The sequence below is a fragment of the Adiantum capillus-veneris genome, chromosome 26, assembly GCF_014529385.1.
Source record: "Adiantum capillus-veneris isolate H3 chromosome 26, ASM1452938v2, whole genome shotgun sequence".
NCBI classification, from domain to species: domain Eukaryota; kingdom Viridiplantae; phylum Streptophyta; class Polypodiopsida; order Polypodiales; family Pteridaceae; genus Adiantum; species Adiantum capillus-veneris.
Window position 1 is genome coordinate 68,742,733 of NC_140956.1, and position 17,402 is coordinate 68,760,134.

At 45.4% G+C, this 17,402-nt stretch overlaps 1 protein-coding gene across 1 annotated transcript in view; it reads left to right on the forward strand.

The window, feature by feature from the left end:
• Positions 1–17,402, forward strand: part of LOC147423614 (DNAse I-like superfamily protein) — a 96,275-nt gene that overhangs the window by 13,961 nt on the left and 64,912 nt on the right. The window contains exons 2-3 of the mRNA XM_086501747.1: positions 9,904–9,996; positions 10,131–10,275. Of these exons, the coding sequence (XP_086357873.1) occupies positions 9,904–9,996; positions 10,131–10,275 (238 nt within the window). The remainder of the gene's footprint in view (positions 1–9,903; positions 9,997–10,130; positions 10,276–17,402) is intronic.

Below are 17,402 nucleotides of genomic sequence, written 5' to 3' on the forward strand. Positions count from 1 at the left end.
TCCCGACGCATACGGGCACTTTGCAAAACCTGGCGAGAATCTGCAGCATGCTGAATTCTCTGTTTTCAGCCCTGAAATTGCGCCAGATCACCTGTATAGCGGTCCCCTTGCGTCCCCGAACCTCCTGGGGGTATTAGGGTCCGTTTAGGGCCAAAACCCTAAACCTGCAAAAATACACAGCAGGCTGTAATTTACTGTTTCGGGCTTCGTTTCGCGTGCCGGTCGCATCCGTAGCAAGCCCTCGAGCTCCCGCACCTGTAGGGCTACTTGCCCTTTGAATCGGACGAGATTTCTGGCGTGAAACCTCTCCGAATTCACCTGTACCTGCGGGGGGATTAGCCGCTAGCTAATCCAGTACCTGTGCAAGAGGCTCTTGCCTCGGCAATCGTGCATGAACCCACACAACTGTACATTGGTCAAATGAAGAGCCCACTAGAGGGGCATAACATACTGCCAAAGGGGGGAGAGAGGGCAGTGCGTAGCGTGCAGGACATCACTCCTGGCACCGCACTGTGCATAAGAGGGAAAGCAAGCACTCCATAGCTCTTAACCTGTGACAAAATCTGAAAATGAGGCTCTCTCTCCTTCAAATTCAGCGCCACTTCTTGTTGCATGAGGCAAGTGCACCAGAAGGTGCCACTTGGCACATTTATAAGCATTTTCCCGTTTTGGGGTTGCCGTCTAAAAATATCCCAACCGGTTGCCCAGTTGACTTCACGACAGAGTAAGAAAATGTTCCCCTTGTCATTCCGGAGGTAATGACGTCAACACCTTTTCAGGTCCCAAAATAGCAGTTCCCTAAATTTTAGGAGATGCTGCCATTGTATCTTTCTAGGTCATCCGACCCTCTTTGTACACTGCGGCCACATCCAGAACTGAAATGTAGCCTCTGTAGCAAAGGATTCCACTTTGGCTAGTCAATGACCCCACTTGGCTAACCATAGTCCTTGTCCAACCTTAGTGCTCTCTTGCCCTCAGGCCTGGACTCCCTCTGGACAGTTCCACACTAGCTATGCAATGCAGGGCAGTTAGATTTCCCGAGGGGTGTTTCCAAAAAGTGAAAGTAAATTGATAATAAGAAAGAAATCAACAAAAAGGATAGATAGTAGTCACACGCTGGTGACACTAACTCCTTAATAAAAAGAGCAAACTGATTGTCCCTCGGAAATTTTTGAGCTAACTTGAGTTGTTTTGCAGATATGTTGTAATCGCGGACGATTACTCTCTTTCAAGAAGTTTGAGATGTAACAAACTATTGACGTGTCAAAGCCTAAAGAATGGAGCCAACTTACAGATGTGGCCGAGGGGCCTAAACCCTAAGAAGAACAAGTAACAGAAGAAGTCCTACCAACTTATGGGGACCCCGTTCGATGGGGCCCCAAGTGACAAAGGATTAAAATAAAGCAGAACTTGCACATACGCAAAAAAAACTGATGACGTGGCAGATTTCCGAAAATTGCGTTGGCAAGATGACGTGGCAAACTGTACGGAATTCCGCGTTCTGCGTTGGCTGATGACGTGGCAGGTTGTACGGATTTTCGTAAATTACGTTGGCAGCTTTTTGGCTTTGCTTTTGGACCAGATGCTTTTGAGTTTGAAGGCTTTTCACTATAATTGCTTTTTAGGCCAAGGGCCTTTAAATATGAGGTTAGGGTTCATTCTCTGGCATGCTTCCTGGAGAAGGTGCAGAGTCTGGAGTACTGGCTTGTACTGTGTTGATGCAATATAAAGAAATACTGAAAGGGGCGCCAAGGTTTGGTGCTAATACTCTCTAGGGTGGAATTCCGCAACTCCGTGTCGCGTGTCGTCTCTCTTTCAGTTCAGTTGTTATTGAAGTGCTAAAAGTCTGTTTAGTCTGCTCTTTTCTATTGGCACATGGTGCCCGCCTTGTGACACAAGGCCGAGTGTAGAGAAGCAGAAATTGTACTCGCAGAAAGAGTTTGCCAAAGCTCTTGAAAAGAATACAAACTAGTTGATGAAAAGCTTAAAGCGCTCTTGGAAGAAGAGGAAATCAACAGATTCCCCCAGTTATTTGGGCCGGAAGTCAACTTTCAAGGTGGTAAGAAGATCCAAGAAGCGTGCTTGTTTCAAGGATGACCCAAATTTTTCTTTGTCTTTCGAGAGTTCCAAGAGTTCGTTGTCCTCTAATTCCAGAGAGGATGAGAAAAAGCAGAAGCGGAGAAAAAGCAAGCAAAGCAGTTTTTTGAAAAAAGTCTAGAAGGTACAGGGAGCCATCTAGCAGTTTAGAGGAGGAGACTCCATCCTCTTTCGACAATTTAGACAGTGAGCAGAAGAACAAGAAGACCAAGGAGTTCAAGGATGGGGTTGCGCAGTCAAGTTTGACATGTTTTCAGGCTACTAGGACACCCATCGAGCCCTTCGATTCATACAACAGTTTGACATTGCCTTCTTGGGAGGTGGTTTCTCGGAACGCTCCAAGGTGCGAAGGGCGACATCTTACTTGAAAGGAAATGCACATACATGGTCTACTCTGTTGTTGCGCAGAGAAGCACCTAAGAAGTGGATGAAATTTGAGAGAGTTTTCACTTTTTCGTAGATAACGGAAGGATATGAGGAAGATGTCATCACGGCTTGGCGTCATCTGAGAATGACTATAAGGAAGACACTTTGGATGACTATTGCTAGGGGTTTTGGGATACCTATTTGCCAATGTCCTCGTTTTGGAGGGTCGCTTTGAAAGACCAGATTGAGCGGTTTTGTTGTGGTTTGCCAAACTTGATTCAACGGTATTGTTTGCAACAGAAGTCCGACTCCATTCAGAGACTTATGGGACATGCCAAGCAAGGAATTGGCATGCATCCGGCTCATTGACCCATCCTATAAACAAGCAAATGTCCACCTCAGCGGGGTAACAATCTTCGAGCGAAAAGAAAGAACCAATGGAACTGGATGAAAGTTCACCATGAAATTTCAAAGAAGTAAGGAATCAGAGACTTATGGGACATGCCTAACAAGGTTTATGGGACATGCCAAACAAGGTTTTGGTATGCATGACTCCATAAGTCTCTGACTCCATTCAAAGATTTATGGGACATGCCAAACAAGGTTATGGTATGCATGCCGGCTGGATGGGGAGGAGAGCATCGTAAATTCTCTTCAGTTTTGAGCTGTACCTTAAAGCTTTTGGATTATTATCAGTGTTTATGCCAAAAATTACCGATGAATTAGCAAGTTGAATCTGGTGCAGTGCGGATTGCACAAGAGGGGAGCCACTCCACTCTTTTGTCACAGATTGCTAGATTGAATAAAGTCACTAATTTCTCCTTGAGATTTTAGGGATACTGACAGACTGACAATATTTTGCGGAATGACTTTATGAAAATATGCACATTGAATTGGAATTTTCTTGGAATTGAACACCCCTTTCATGTGTGTATTTGTTAGTGTAGGAAAGATGAAATGTATGCAGCATTTTAACGGATGCTGTTAGAGATCAGCGAGATCTAGACGTGATGGCTAAGTGAATGAGAACTAAATGTGATTCTAGTGTATCAAGATTTCTATCTAGATAAGATGACTGGATACTGTTGTCACTTGTGAGTGCATCAAGAGTTCCGGAAGGATGAGATGGCTTGATAGGGATCTAGGTGCATCAAGAGTTCTCGACGGGATGAGATGGCTAGATTGAATGATTGAAACATAGTGCTCAATGTGAACCAACTTTGTGATTTTGTGAACTGCATGCTCTGGGAATGTACTGTCTTGTGGGGATGGTTAGGGGCATGGTTTGTTTGAAATGTGAAAAGAAAGGATGGTAACAAGATTTAGTATATCAAGACATCTGTGAAATGATCAGCGCAGTTTGGATGTGATTGCTAAATGGTTACAATGATCATGATTTGTATTTGAGACCCTCGACGAGAAAGTGATACGATCAATGACTGATGTTGTCACGAGGATGTGGCAACTGCTAACCTTAGTTGTTGGTTTCATTCCAATGATTTTTGTTTAATTTTTGAGACCTTTTTGAAGTTGCAAATGGTCGAACATTGTATGGCCAATGTGAACGGTAGTTCTACCCGCAGACGGAAAGTTGGTCGGTACTAGAACTCGTCAAGTAAAAGGATATCTAGGCTCAGTTCAAGATCATGTAGGTTCCCCCGTCGCACTTAGCAAGTTGGTGGAAACTAGGAAGTGAACTCAATAAAGGCATAAAGTCAAGGTGGGATCACCAAAAAAAAGTATCCTATAGTTGGGCAACATTGCACTTTTGGATGCGGTCCCAATGAGGATAGATGGTCAGAAGACCAGTGGGAGCCCAACGGAAGCATGGCCATGAAATCTGTTGGCGTCATTAGCTTCAGAATGACAAGGGGAATATTTTATCACTCTGCTGCAAAGTCAACTGATGCACCAATTGAGAGATTTTTAAGCAGGAAGCCCAATGCGGGGAAATTGCTGTTGGCGTCATTAGCTTCAGAATGACAAGGGGAACATTTTATTACTCTGCTGCAAAGTCAACTGATGCACCAGTTGAGAGATTTTTAAGCAGGAAGCCCAATGCGGGGAAATTGCATGCATGAGTGCCAAGTGGCACTTTTTGGCCACTTTACCAGTTTGGGAGAACAGAACTCGTAACTGACTTTTTGGAGCAGTTTTGGAGGTTGGTAACTCTGATATTCAGCCATTTCTCTCCACTTTTGAGCTTCCCATGACTTTACCTAGGACCAAGGAGCTCATTTTCAGCATTGGAAGGCATCAGATGCATGTTTACAAGGCTGTTTTGTTGCGTTTTCAACGATACGCAGGTTTTGGCAGCCATGGAAATCTTTCCCTTTTTGCATCTATTTGTTCACAGATGCATTACAGGTCAAGCGTAGAAGAGGGGGTGCTTGATTAATGCTGGGGGGATGCTTCATTGAGAACCTGTCATAGGTTAAGAGCTATGGAGTGCTTTCTTTCCCTCTTATGTACAGTGCGGTGCCAGGAGTGATGCCCTGCATGCTACGCACTGCTGTCTCTCTCCCCTACGAGCAGTTATGTTATGCCCCTCAAGTGGGCTTCTCATTTGACCAATGTACAGCTGTGGGGATTTATGCTTCTGTGCCGAGGCAAGAGCCTCTTTGAACAGGAACAGGGATAGCTAGCTGCTACTCCAAAGCAGGCACCGGTGAGAGTCATAACTTCACCGTACAGGTGCATTTTCAGCGCTGTGTATGCACTGTAAATTGACTGTTTTTCAGCCATACGGACGCCAAGACCATTGGGAATAGTGCCCCACTGGTAGTGGACAGTTAGAGGATTGTTTGGGGCTGAAAACAGGGCAAAAACCAGTAAATACAGCATGCTGAATTTACTGTTTTTGGGCAGGATTCAGAGGGTTTATGCCCGTGGAAGTGAGTTCCAGCAGGGGAATTGGTTTCGCGCAAGTTTGGGTTTGTTATGTTGCCGAAATTTGGCGAAAATAGGTGGTATCTAGCGGGATACTGGTAAAGGATTCCTAGGACTCTACTTTGTAATTTACCCTCTCAAAGTATAAAGAAATACCGAAAGGGGCGCCAATTTTGGGGCCTACAAGTTGTCGGCGTCTGCTCGGAGCATTCTAGCTTCCGAGCCGTGTGTGTGCTTAAGTGTTAATCCCCGTCGTAGGTTTCCTTTGCACGTTCTCTTTGTGTGTGTCTAAAGTAAAAAATTTCGGGTGAAAGCAAAAGTCTTCCGCTCTACGGGCCGATTTCAGATGTCTTTGTATAAGTGCTGGATTTGTGGAAGTCTAGTGCATGGGTACATAGAGTGAGTGTCTACTAAAGAAAGTTTGTGTCCTTTGGTTGCTTTGTAGGCGTAATCGAGGGCGATTACAATTTTTTCAAGAAGGGGGTATGTCACAAAGTGACGATGTGGCGTGTCCAACTACAAAGACTGGTCGAGAGGACAAGAAGAACTGAACCCAAAACAAAAGGAGTTAGGGTTTAAAAAAAACCTAAGGCTACCCAACTTATGGAGCACTAGTCGAGGGGCCTAAATACTAAAACTCAAAAGCTTGAACACTGGAGCTGATTTTCGTAATTTGCGTTGACATGCTGACCGTGGCAGGTTGTACGGATTTCTACGAATTGCGTTGGCTGGTTTTAACTTTTGCATCTTTTCGCGTGGGATTTTTGAGAAGATTCTTTTGAGTGCAAGAGGCTTTTAGAACTAATGCTTTTGGGGCTCTGCTTTTGGGCATCTATTAGTGGCCAGAGGGCCACTCTTCTGAGAGCATCTGGACGCATAGTCTTTGAGAGAGTTGGACCATGGGGGCGAAGCAATAATAAAAGAAATACCTAAAGGGCGCAAATGTGTGGGGCCAATGCATCTGGTTACGGAACTCCGTCGTTCCGTGTCGACTCTCCTTCTCTCTCCAGTCAAGTTCAATTATTTGCAGATTTTGTTTGTGTCTTGCTATTGATTTCTCGCTTGGAGTGTCCAAGCCTGTAACATGGCTCAAGTGTAATGTGCACATGACACAAAGCTTAGTGTGCGATACTATGGGCCCTTCAAGATTTAGGAAAAGATAAACGATCTATCGGTCCGATTGAAGTTGCTAGATACTTGGAAGATTTACAATGCTTATCATATGAGTGTCTTGAGACCTTTCATAGGTGAGGTGCTAGAGGACAGGGAGCGAGTGGAGCAACCAGAAGTGGAAGAGACAAAATAGTTTCTTGTTCCAAAACATTGACAGGCCGACAACATTTTGTGGAATGACTTTATGAAAAGATGTATTCCTAAAATGAACTTGTTACATGTGCTCTTATGTTTGTATTGTTTGAGTATGTGCCAAAAAGATGAAATGATTGCAGCGTTTTATCTATTTCCCCTGATGGGTGATGTGAATGTGATAGTAACAAGATTTAATAGATCAAGACGTCTGTGGGGTACGCCACAAGTGTGATGATGTGGCACATGTACATGGTTCAGGTGGACCATAATCGGCCCACTATAGAGGCCGGACCGAACTAGGATAAAAGGTCACGCCCAAGTCAGAAGAAAACTCAGTGCAAAATCCCTTGCAGATCACGAGTTGACGTGGCAGTATGTATGGTAGTCATAGAGGACGCCGTTCTTGTGAGATTTTGGAGCCTTTGCTTTTGGCCAGTGAAAAGCACCTTAGGGCACCCAGTTTAGGGGCCCATGTATCTATAAAAGAGTGGCTTGGGGTTTCCTCCCTACAAATTAGCTTGGGAGTAATTGTAGAGAAGGAGCATTCCCGACGGTTGTACTTTTGTGATCATCAAGAAGAAAGAATACCGAAAGGGCGCTAATCTTTGGGGCTAGTGCTTTTGGAAGTGGAACTCCTCCGCTTTGTGTCAACTCTCCCCTTCTCTCTCTCTCCATTCAAGTTTAGTTGTTGCAGTTTTTGTTTGTGTGTGGCTATTGATTTATCGCTTGGGTGTCCAAGCCGGTTACACTTCCAGTTTTGGAACCCTCTTGCATAAATGGTTTATGCATGCGTTTTGACAAGATGTTATCACACTTCAATGGTGATTTGGAAAACGAGCATGTAGATTAGGTCTAGAGGAAGGTGTTGTCGAGTTTCCAAGTCAAATGGATCACTAGTTATTAAGATACGACGTGCACAATGCTAGAAACTCACTTATTTGGACATCGCACATTCTAAGGCAGCCAAGGTGATGGATGTAACAATAGTCGCTTTGGCGGTTGTTATTACACTTTGGTGGGCATGTGGCAAAACGAGCTTGTAGATTAGGTCTAGAGGAACGAGTTGGTTGAGTTCCCAGGTCAAATGCATCACTGGTTAGTGAGATACGGCCCGCACAATGCTTGGAACTCACTTATGTGCACATTGCACATTCCATGGCAGCCAAGATGACATCCGGAATTCGAGGCTGAATTACCCCTATATAAGTGACCTTCCCTCTCTTGTTTCCTCAAACTTCAAAGAGACTAAGCTCTTCTGCAACCTCAGCCTTTGGCCTTTTGTGAGCATTGTCACCTTCCCCTTCTCTAGCATTTTCTGAGTGGAGATTGCAGCCAATCTTGGCAGTGTTTTTCAACAGCAAGCGACTCCATTTGCAGACAACTGTGGCAGCCCATTGCCCTCCTTTCTCTAGCGCCCCATTGCTGGAGTCTTGAGCCCCATCTGGTGCCCTTAAAGTCCCTCATCGGTCACATCAGCTTTTAGCCTGCGGTAATGCCAAACCTGCTGCGTTTTCAGTGTCTCGGATCTGTGATTTTGCAGCCCCTATTTAGCCCTTGAATCCTCTCATGTGGGGTGTGTAAATCAGCCTAGATCTACCCCTTGGTGTCCACTTGTAACTCTTATGGAGCCGGATTCTTCTGGTGCATCTAATCAGCCCTGTAGGTGCTTCATTCTGAAGAGTTACTGTTGCTACGTCGAGTCAAGAAGAGTCTGTACATTCCATAACACAATGTCAGGCCCTTGAGAGGGTTGGTTGGGACCTATCAATGCATCTCTCTCTCTCTCTCTCTCTCTCTCTCTCTCTCTCTCTCTCTCTCTCTCTCTCTCTACATCTCTACCTCATCTCTACATCTGCATACACTGAGATCAGAGGCAGGTATGAGGCCTTATTCAGAGGACAGCCCACTCTCCGAGAGATCATGGACTCTCGAGATCAGAGACAGCTCGGACGTTTCTTACTAGAGATACAGAGCCATCGGGACACACTACTACAGCCACACACTGCTACACAGACAGAGGGGAGATAGTCGCAACTCACAGACTTCTTTCAGAGGATTGCCGCCCCTCCCTCACCAGACACTCAGAGGGGAGTGACACTCCCACAGGCGGAGGTGAGCCGAGCTAGACGACGACCACGAGTCATAGGCTACAAGGGCGCAAGGACAGATCGAGGAGATCCGAGCCCGGGAGCGCCGTGCCACTGAGGAGCGAGTGGCTCAGATGAGGGCCGACCCGACAGCTTTCATCCGGGTAGCCTTGGCACCAGACCCGCCCATGTACCACATCTTACATCCCCCCATTAGTACAGGATGGAGCTAGATAGCTTGATGCATTCTCATGATTGTACTACCTTGAGCATATAGACATGCATATACCCCTAGAGATAGAGCTCCATCCATCCCTCCTCAGATACTCCACTACCTACATTCAGTTCAGTTTTGTATCAGTTTTGTTTCATTTGTCTTTCCGATAGACGGATGACATACACACCATGTACATTTGATTTGTCTCATAGGCCGATTTCGGCCTGACATAGACGTTAAAAATCTTTCTTTCTTTCTTTCTTTCTCTCGAGTATCTAAAAGGAACCATTGATAATGCAATGCTACATTCATTAACGCAAGGAAAGAACAAAGAATTATGAAAGTGTGATTGCTTGATTCTACCTACTCTCTCAATTCCGCTGCATTTGACAGTAAATTTATCTCTAAAACATGTTGAATAAGTTAGGTGCCGACCTTTAGATTCTAACAAAAGTTGAACATTTGGCATCCCAACTATCAAAGAAATGACGAAGAGAGTGGCAAAGCTCATCAAATGCATAAATTTCATGGTGTGTGCAGGTTTATGCAAGTGGAAGCTAGGTGTACCTTGTTATATTTGGATATTTAGAACAATTAGATGCAGGAATAGTGAAGATATAGGTTGTTGACAAGGAGGAATTCACTGATGATGTGTATACAGACAATGATAAATATTATGCAATTTTTTTTCTTTTTAATGTGGAAGAAACACTGGTGGATGTGGTTCTTGAGTTTTAATTTTTTTAATCCATAAGGTACAGAACCATTCAAAAGGTACAGCTCCACGATTTTCTTTATGCAGTTTTTGCAAACTCTGTGTAAACACAGCATTGTGTAAAAACATGGTTTATCTATATGGTGCTTTAGCATCCTGTTGAGAAGATTCGTAATAATTGATCCATGGTTTTGGGTTATTCATACCTTGGGTTCTATGTGTAGGAGGTTCGTATTCCAGCGGCAGGTCGAAAGGGTGAGCCTAAAAACCAAGGAGAGATGAAGGATGATACGAACCCTGCCCGAGATGAGAAGCAGGCCAGTTGTCAATCAGGCAGACATTGAATTCAACTTCACTTTCTGTTGTTATAGGTCATAGCTTGAATGAATATTGTTAGTGGTTTTGAAGTGGAAGGTGGTTATTGGTCTCAGATTCTTGATCCTTTGTGCAGATAATGATGAGGGCACTCTCACGGCCACCTTTTGGAAGCTATAAGACCTGGTGGAGTTTGGCAGATACCAAATATGGGGGCACAGCCTTACTTGTGAAGCATTGCTTTAAGCCATTGAGCGTTAAATTTTCTCTGGATGAAATAGGTACACACTGGGCATGCTTTTCTTTGGTGGAATGTTGTTGCTCTTGTGCCAGTTCATATAAATCTTTGGGAAGGCTTATTAAATGGGGAAACAAGAAGGGGGGTAATTAGAAAGAGCCAATGGGTTGTCTGCTGTTCTCTTTCAAAGAGCTGTCCTCTCTATACTGATTAGGAAGTCCTCATGCCCATATCCTGCCCAAGCTCCATGGAATCAATCATAGTAATGCTGTTGTATGTAATTATCTTTAGTCAGGTTTCCCTTTATTGTCGCAGAGGCATGGAGTGACTGTCAGAAAGTCGGATGGAGAGGGCTCTCATCGTTGCGCTTATTAACGTCTACGACTTGCTGGATGGAGGGCTGAATTTTGTTTCATTTTCTCTGACTTCAATGCATGTATTGTTGCATGTGTCTCTGTGTGGTCTATCTGTCTCTCTCTGAGCAGCAGACACTAGACTGACTAGAGCACATGCAACATTGGGTGGATTGGAGAGGATGTGTTCACAGATTCAGTTTCAGGAGCCTCGGACAAAACTCTGGCTTTTTGACACTTTGGTGGCTTCTGCATTGCTCTATGGAGTTCAGTATGGGGGCCTTCATTGGACCATCATGGGAGGTCGGGTCGCATTGATGGAGAAGCCTCTAGTTTCTATGATCTCGTGGCTTATTAGAGCCAAGGCTTCAGTACCACCTAACATTATTCGAACAGAGCTAGCTGCCTCCCCACTAGTGGTTGAGGTGCTTACTAGATCAGTCTCCTTTTTACACCGCTTGTGGGACCTCCCCAGAGAGACAGATATGCCCACCTAGCACTTGAGTCCTCTCAACCGTTAGCTTTGCAGGGAGACACATCATGCTGGTATGGGGAGATGACATCATGGTTTCAAGTACATGGGTTCGGCATGGACAAATTGCCCCCCTTCGAGTACTCATTGGATGCACCCTCTCTGACCTTATACAGTCCGAGATCACCAGGCTCATCCACCAGGACCTAATTGAGCTAGATACTAGGAGGACTTGGATACACCCGGCTCAAGAGTTGGGCACGAAGGTGGCTCTCTATATTGGGCACGAAGATGGCTTTCTATAGAGAGCATCTTCTCCAGCTTACTGAGGATGGTTTTGTGACGAGGCTCAGATACATGGACTCCCACTTATCTCATGGGATACGATGTGCTATTGGCCAGATACGCACATATTCACACCAGTTCGGATCGAGACTGGTAGATACAGCGGAGTACCAGCAGAGGCCAGGACATGTCCCCTATGTCACATGGAGCCTGAGATAGAGATGCACTACACATGCCACTGCCGAGTTACTATGAGATACGAGGCCGCTTTCATTGACTGTTCAAAGAGGGCTTTGGACCACTCTCTAGAGTCATGGGGTATGAGGACCAGAGATGTCTGGGTCTGTTTTTTTCTCGAGCTGCACTGACACACAGAGAGCCCAATGAGAGGAGAGGCTAGCTAGTCTCAGAGACGGATCACAAACTTTTTTAGAGTGGACATTGGGCAGCCAGAGGTGCAGCTACCATAACAGAGCTCACATTCTCCTTACACAAGAGGCACGTAGATTGATTGAGCTAGGGAGATCTAGATGCCCACGACTATGGAGGACTACACAACATCGACGGAGACTGCATCAGAAAATTCGAATCACTTTGGGCCGACATGCACGACGCTCGGTCAGACTATTGACCATGGAGGAGATTGATAGAGATTGCTTCAAATGAGAAGGCACACATATCAGAAGAGGAGCTGACACAAATCCTTGCAAATATCTTTATCGGAAGATTTGAAGATGCTGATGGAACAAAGTAAAGACAACAATATTTCCGAAAGAGCCTTGGAATTTACACTGATAGCAAGAAGTGATTGAGGGATCATGATGCCTCTAGATGGATGCTTTTTTCCTACTACAGCCATGGGGAATGGACTTCAAGTGGGCCCATGAGTTGATGTCCTCTATCCAGTACAACGGGGAGGCAATACTGACTGACAAAGATGGAGCCGAAGTCAAGGTCCAACACTTTGGATATGATGAATCATGCAAAAGATAGCACTTGGCCTTTATTATCCAGTCAATCTTCAATGAAGTAGACACCTTTTGTTGCAAGGAAATAGGCCTTACTAGGCTCGTGGACAGCCAATGGCTTGTGGACTGAGCTTCAGTGAATACTTTCCAAACAAAGCGAATTAGAACCATCATTCAAACATAGAGTCCAATGAAGAAACTCTACAAGCTTTTTCCATGCTAAAATCAGTTTTGTAGAGAGTGGACAACCAGGAATCTTGCCATCAAAATGACCAAAACTGCATCCCAATGTGTGACTGTCTGAACCTAATGCGTGGCTGCGAAGAGTATGCAACAACTTAGTCTAGAGGTCTCTTTTGTCCCAAAATACAACCCCCTTTTCTTGCAAAAAAAAGGCGCACGCGCGTGCGCACACACACACACACACACACACACACACACACACACACACACCTACACACATTGAAACCGGCCCTTAGGGTGATAGACTTTAGCTTTCACCCGATCATTACTTTTAACTTTGCGATACAAAGGAACTTCACGTATAAGCTTGTGGTTGGAATTCAAAACTTCAAAACAAAACACGGCTTGGCAGCTAGAGCGCTTCCAAGGAGACAATGACACCCTGTAGGCTCCAAAGACTAGCGCCCCGTTCAATATTTCTTTATTCTTATCACTTGAGAAAAACCTGTAAACTTCTACAAGCTTTCCCACTTTTATCGGGCTGAAATTCCCCTACTCTAACCCGATTTTGGCAGCATAACCACAATAGAAGTATCCACGGACAATCCCAAGTAAAGAGTGACTTTCCACGCACTTTAGAGCACTTTGCAAAACCTGGCGAGAAATTACAGTGCGCTGAAATCTCTGTTTTTGGCCTCAAATTTGCACCAAAACACCTGTTCAGTGATTTTCTAGTTTTCCCGAAGCTCTCGGGATCTGTAGGCATCAAAACTGGCCAAAACCCTAAACCTGCAAAAATTACAGCAAGCTGTAATCCTCTGTTTTGCGCTTCGATTCGTGTGCCGATCACTCCTGTGGGTAACCCTCAAGCTCCCGCACACGTAGGGTCACTTGCCCTCTGAATTAGACGAGATTCCTTGCGGGAATTCTCTCTAAATTGTCTTGTACAAGCATCCAAGGCTTTCACGAGGCTCCCTTGGCATTACATTGCAAGTTAGATACGAAACCCTAAACGTGCAAAAAAACACAGCAGGCTGCAATTCTCTGTTTCGCATCATTTTGAGCGGAGCAAACATGTGTACGCGTGTGTCAAGAGCTCCCGCACGCAATGGGACAGTTCCCTTTTGAATCGGACGAGTTTTCACGCGAGAAAACTCTCCAATTTCGCATTCCCTCGCGATGGAACTGTGCATACTTGAAGGGGATTAGCATTTAGCTAATCCGGTTCCTGTACAAAAGGCTTTTGCCTTGGCAAACACACATAAAACCCCCAGAACTGTACATGGTCATCTGAGAAGCCCAACAAGAGGGGCATTACCATATGTGCAAAGGGGAGAGAGAGATGCGCGAGAGCAAATCATCACGCTACATAGAGCAAGGGAGAAGGCAAGCTTTCCATTAAAGCTGTGATCACCTGCACCCACTACTCACACACATTGTGTGGCATACTTATGAAGTCCAAAAATCAATCCCCACTAAAAAATGGGTGCCCCCTCTTAGATGAGGCTTCTAGAAAGTGTGTTGGCCTTCATGCAGCTTCCCTACTGCCAAGTGTCCATTTGACTCCTTTTGGTTTAGTTTCCTAGTACCCACCAACTTATAAAGTCTTGCCGAGGGGCCTAAATGACTTTGAACTGAGCCTAGCCAACCTTTTACTTCTCAGAGCCATGCAATGTCCGAGCATTTGTGATTTCAACAAGAGGGTCCCAAAAATTAAATAAAAATGAAGGGGAAGAAACCAACAAATATATAAAGTGGTTGTCACAATCTCGTGACATACCGCCCTCTTAAAATCGCAAACGTCCTCGATTGCATGCCATAGATGATTTAGTGTGGTTAGCACCCTTTTATCATGGCATGCATCTGCAAGAAAGACTGTCAAACATGTGTACAAATGACTTAAGGTGACCTTCATACTTTTGTCAAGTAATGTACACTTCTATTGCACCAAATCCTTACGTACATGTGAAGTGCTGGCTCTATCATCACCCCTCTTTTTAGCACGTGTCAAGCCCTTTGACCTTTGCTCTACTGAAGTGACCTGAGTTGGGGAATACGTGGGTTGTAAACCAAAAGCTTCAAGGTAACAGTGCAATACATTTGGTGACTGTACATGCCATAGATGATTTAGTGTGGTAAGCACCTTTTTATCATTGCACGCATCCGCAAGAAAAACTGTCAAACATGTGTACAAATGACTTAATGAGACCTTCATACTTTTGTCAAATGATGTACACTTCTATTGCATTGAAACCCTTGTTGGATGCCAATGTTACCATACATGGGTTTGGCATCATGCCCTGTATACCCCCAAAGACGGTTTTTGGCATATATTGCTGGTTTCCAGGCGCACAAACTGGCCATGCTCTGAAACACTAATCCACCTGCAAAATACCTAGGATGCACCGTGGGTGGTGGAAAAACCTGGTGCATAGCCTAAAAATTGGTTCCCTGTCCATTTAAACAACCATTTGGGCATGCGGCGGTTTTCGTAAGTCTGGGATTTTCCAGCCATGTTTAGCTCAGGGTTTTTGTCACAAAATGATGATGTGGTAGTACTGCTCGGGACAGAGGAAAGCTGACGCGGTAGCAGGTTGTATGGACAGGCCCGGGATTTGCACTGATAGGCCCGGGATTTGCACTGATAGGCTGACGTGGCAAACAATATGGATTTCCGCATTATGCGTTGGCAGTTGGTGACGTGGCAGGCTGTATGGAATCCCGTAATCTGTGATTGCTGCTTTTTATGGCAGATTTTTGGACCAGATGCTTTTCGGACAATTTGCTTTTGAGTTTATTGTTTTTAGGGCATCCCTTGTAAGAATAAATAGACCCAAGGGGCCTCACTCTCTAGGGCATTTGAATGCAGAGTGTGAGCAGAGTTTCCCTCGGGAGTTTTATTTTGCAATGATTAATGATAAAGAAATACTGAAAGGGGCGCCAGACTTTGGGTCCAATACCTCTGGGCACAAAACTCCGTCGGGCCGTGTCGACTCTCTCTCTCTCTCTCTAGAGTCTGGTCACACATTAGCTAGGTTGTATGCATCCATTCTTGAACAAGAGCTGAGTAGATGGGCAGAGCGAGAGGGCATAAGAGCACCAGGGCAAGCAGGTTTCAGGAGAGGTTTCTCCACTCTTGACCAGATTTCGACACTCTGAGCTATTATTGAGGAGGGTAGACACCATGGCAAGAGGATCTATTGTAGCTTTGTGGATTTCCGCAAAGCTTTTGACACAGTACCGAGAGCCAGACTTATACGCAGATTATAGGACATGGGTGTGCCTATAGAGCTGATTTGGGGGATTTTGGCTCTATACAGGACAGTGATGGGGCGGGTACGCACCACTGAGGGAATGTCTGACATGGTACTCTCCACTATTGGAGTAAAGCAGGGATGCCCCTTATCCCCGACTCTTTTTGGGATGTATGTGGATGAGTTTTCGGACTATGTAGAGCGTCAGGGGGGCTCAGCTCGCAGGGACATGGATTCCGCTGTTACTATATGCTGATGATATTGTGCTGATTTCTGACTCACTAGAGGAGATGCAGCGTTATTTGGATGCTCTGCATAAATTTGCTCGTGACAGTGGATTGTCTGTCAATCTGGGGAAAACCATGGTTATGGTGTTCAACACCACACCACTGTAGGTCAGGAGGTCGGCACCCACATTTATGTATGGCTAGGAGACTGTGGAGTACATAGATACATATACTTATCTTGGGGTAGTCTTCGGTGGACCGGTGTTTTCACCAAGGAGAGCATCAGAGACTAGACTGACGAGAGCATATGCAGCTTTGGGAGGATTGGAGAGAATGTGTTCGCATGTTCAGTTTCAGGAACCTCGAACAAAGCTTTGGCTTTTTGACACTCTAGTGACTCTAGCTATGCTCTATGGAGTTTAGGTATAGGACCCTTAGTAGACCACCATGGGAGATCTGGCAACACAGATGGAGAGGCCCCTGGTCTCTATGATCGCTCGGATGATTCGGGCTAAGGCCTCAGTACCACATGAGATTATCCGAGTCGAGCTAGTTGCCCCCCCCCCCCTCGTGGTGGAGGCATTGACGAGATCAGTTTCCTTTATGCACGGTCTATGGGATCTCCCCAGGGACAGATACGCTCGGCTTGCCTTGGAGTCATCTCGACAACTAGCTCTACAAGGCGATACAGCATGTTGGTAATGGACAGATAACAGCATTGTTTCAGTCGTATGGTCTCAACATGGATAGATTACCTCTGCTTCAATACTCCCTGGATGCACCCTCCCTGTCTCTCACACGGACAGAGATCACCAAACTCATACATCAGGATCAGCTTCAGCTAAGTACGAGGAGCACATGGATAGAGCCGACACAGGAGTTATGCACGAAGATGGCCTTTTAGCATCTTCTCCAACTCACGGAGGACGGCTTTGTGACTAGGCTTGCATACATGGACACACACTTATCTCATGGGATAAGATGCGCTATTGGACAGATATGCACATCCTCACATCAGCTCCAAATCGAGACAGGCCAATTTCGAGGGGTGCCGGCAGGAGCTAGGATATGTCACCTATGTAACTTAGAGCCAGAGACAGAGGTGCACTACACATCATTGCCCGGCATACTATGAGATACGCGGCCGCTTCCATTGCCTGTGCAGAGAAGGGTTCAGACATTTTTCTAGAGTCATGAGATACAAGGATTAGAGGTGTCTCGGATTGTTCCTGCTAGAGCTGCGCAGACTTAGGGAGAGCTTGCTGAGGACATCAGAGAAAAGACAGTCTCAGAGACGAATCACAGATTTCTTTACACCAGCCAGAGGAGAGCCAACGGAGCAGTCATTACAGCAGATCTCAGAGCTTACTCATACTAGAGGTACACTGCTTGATCGAGCCACGGAGCTTTGCAGATCCAGACGTCCAT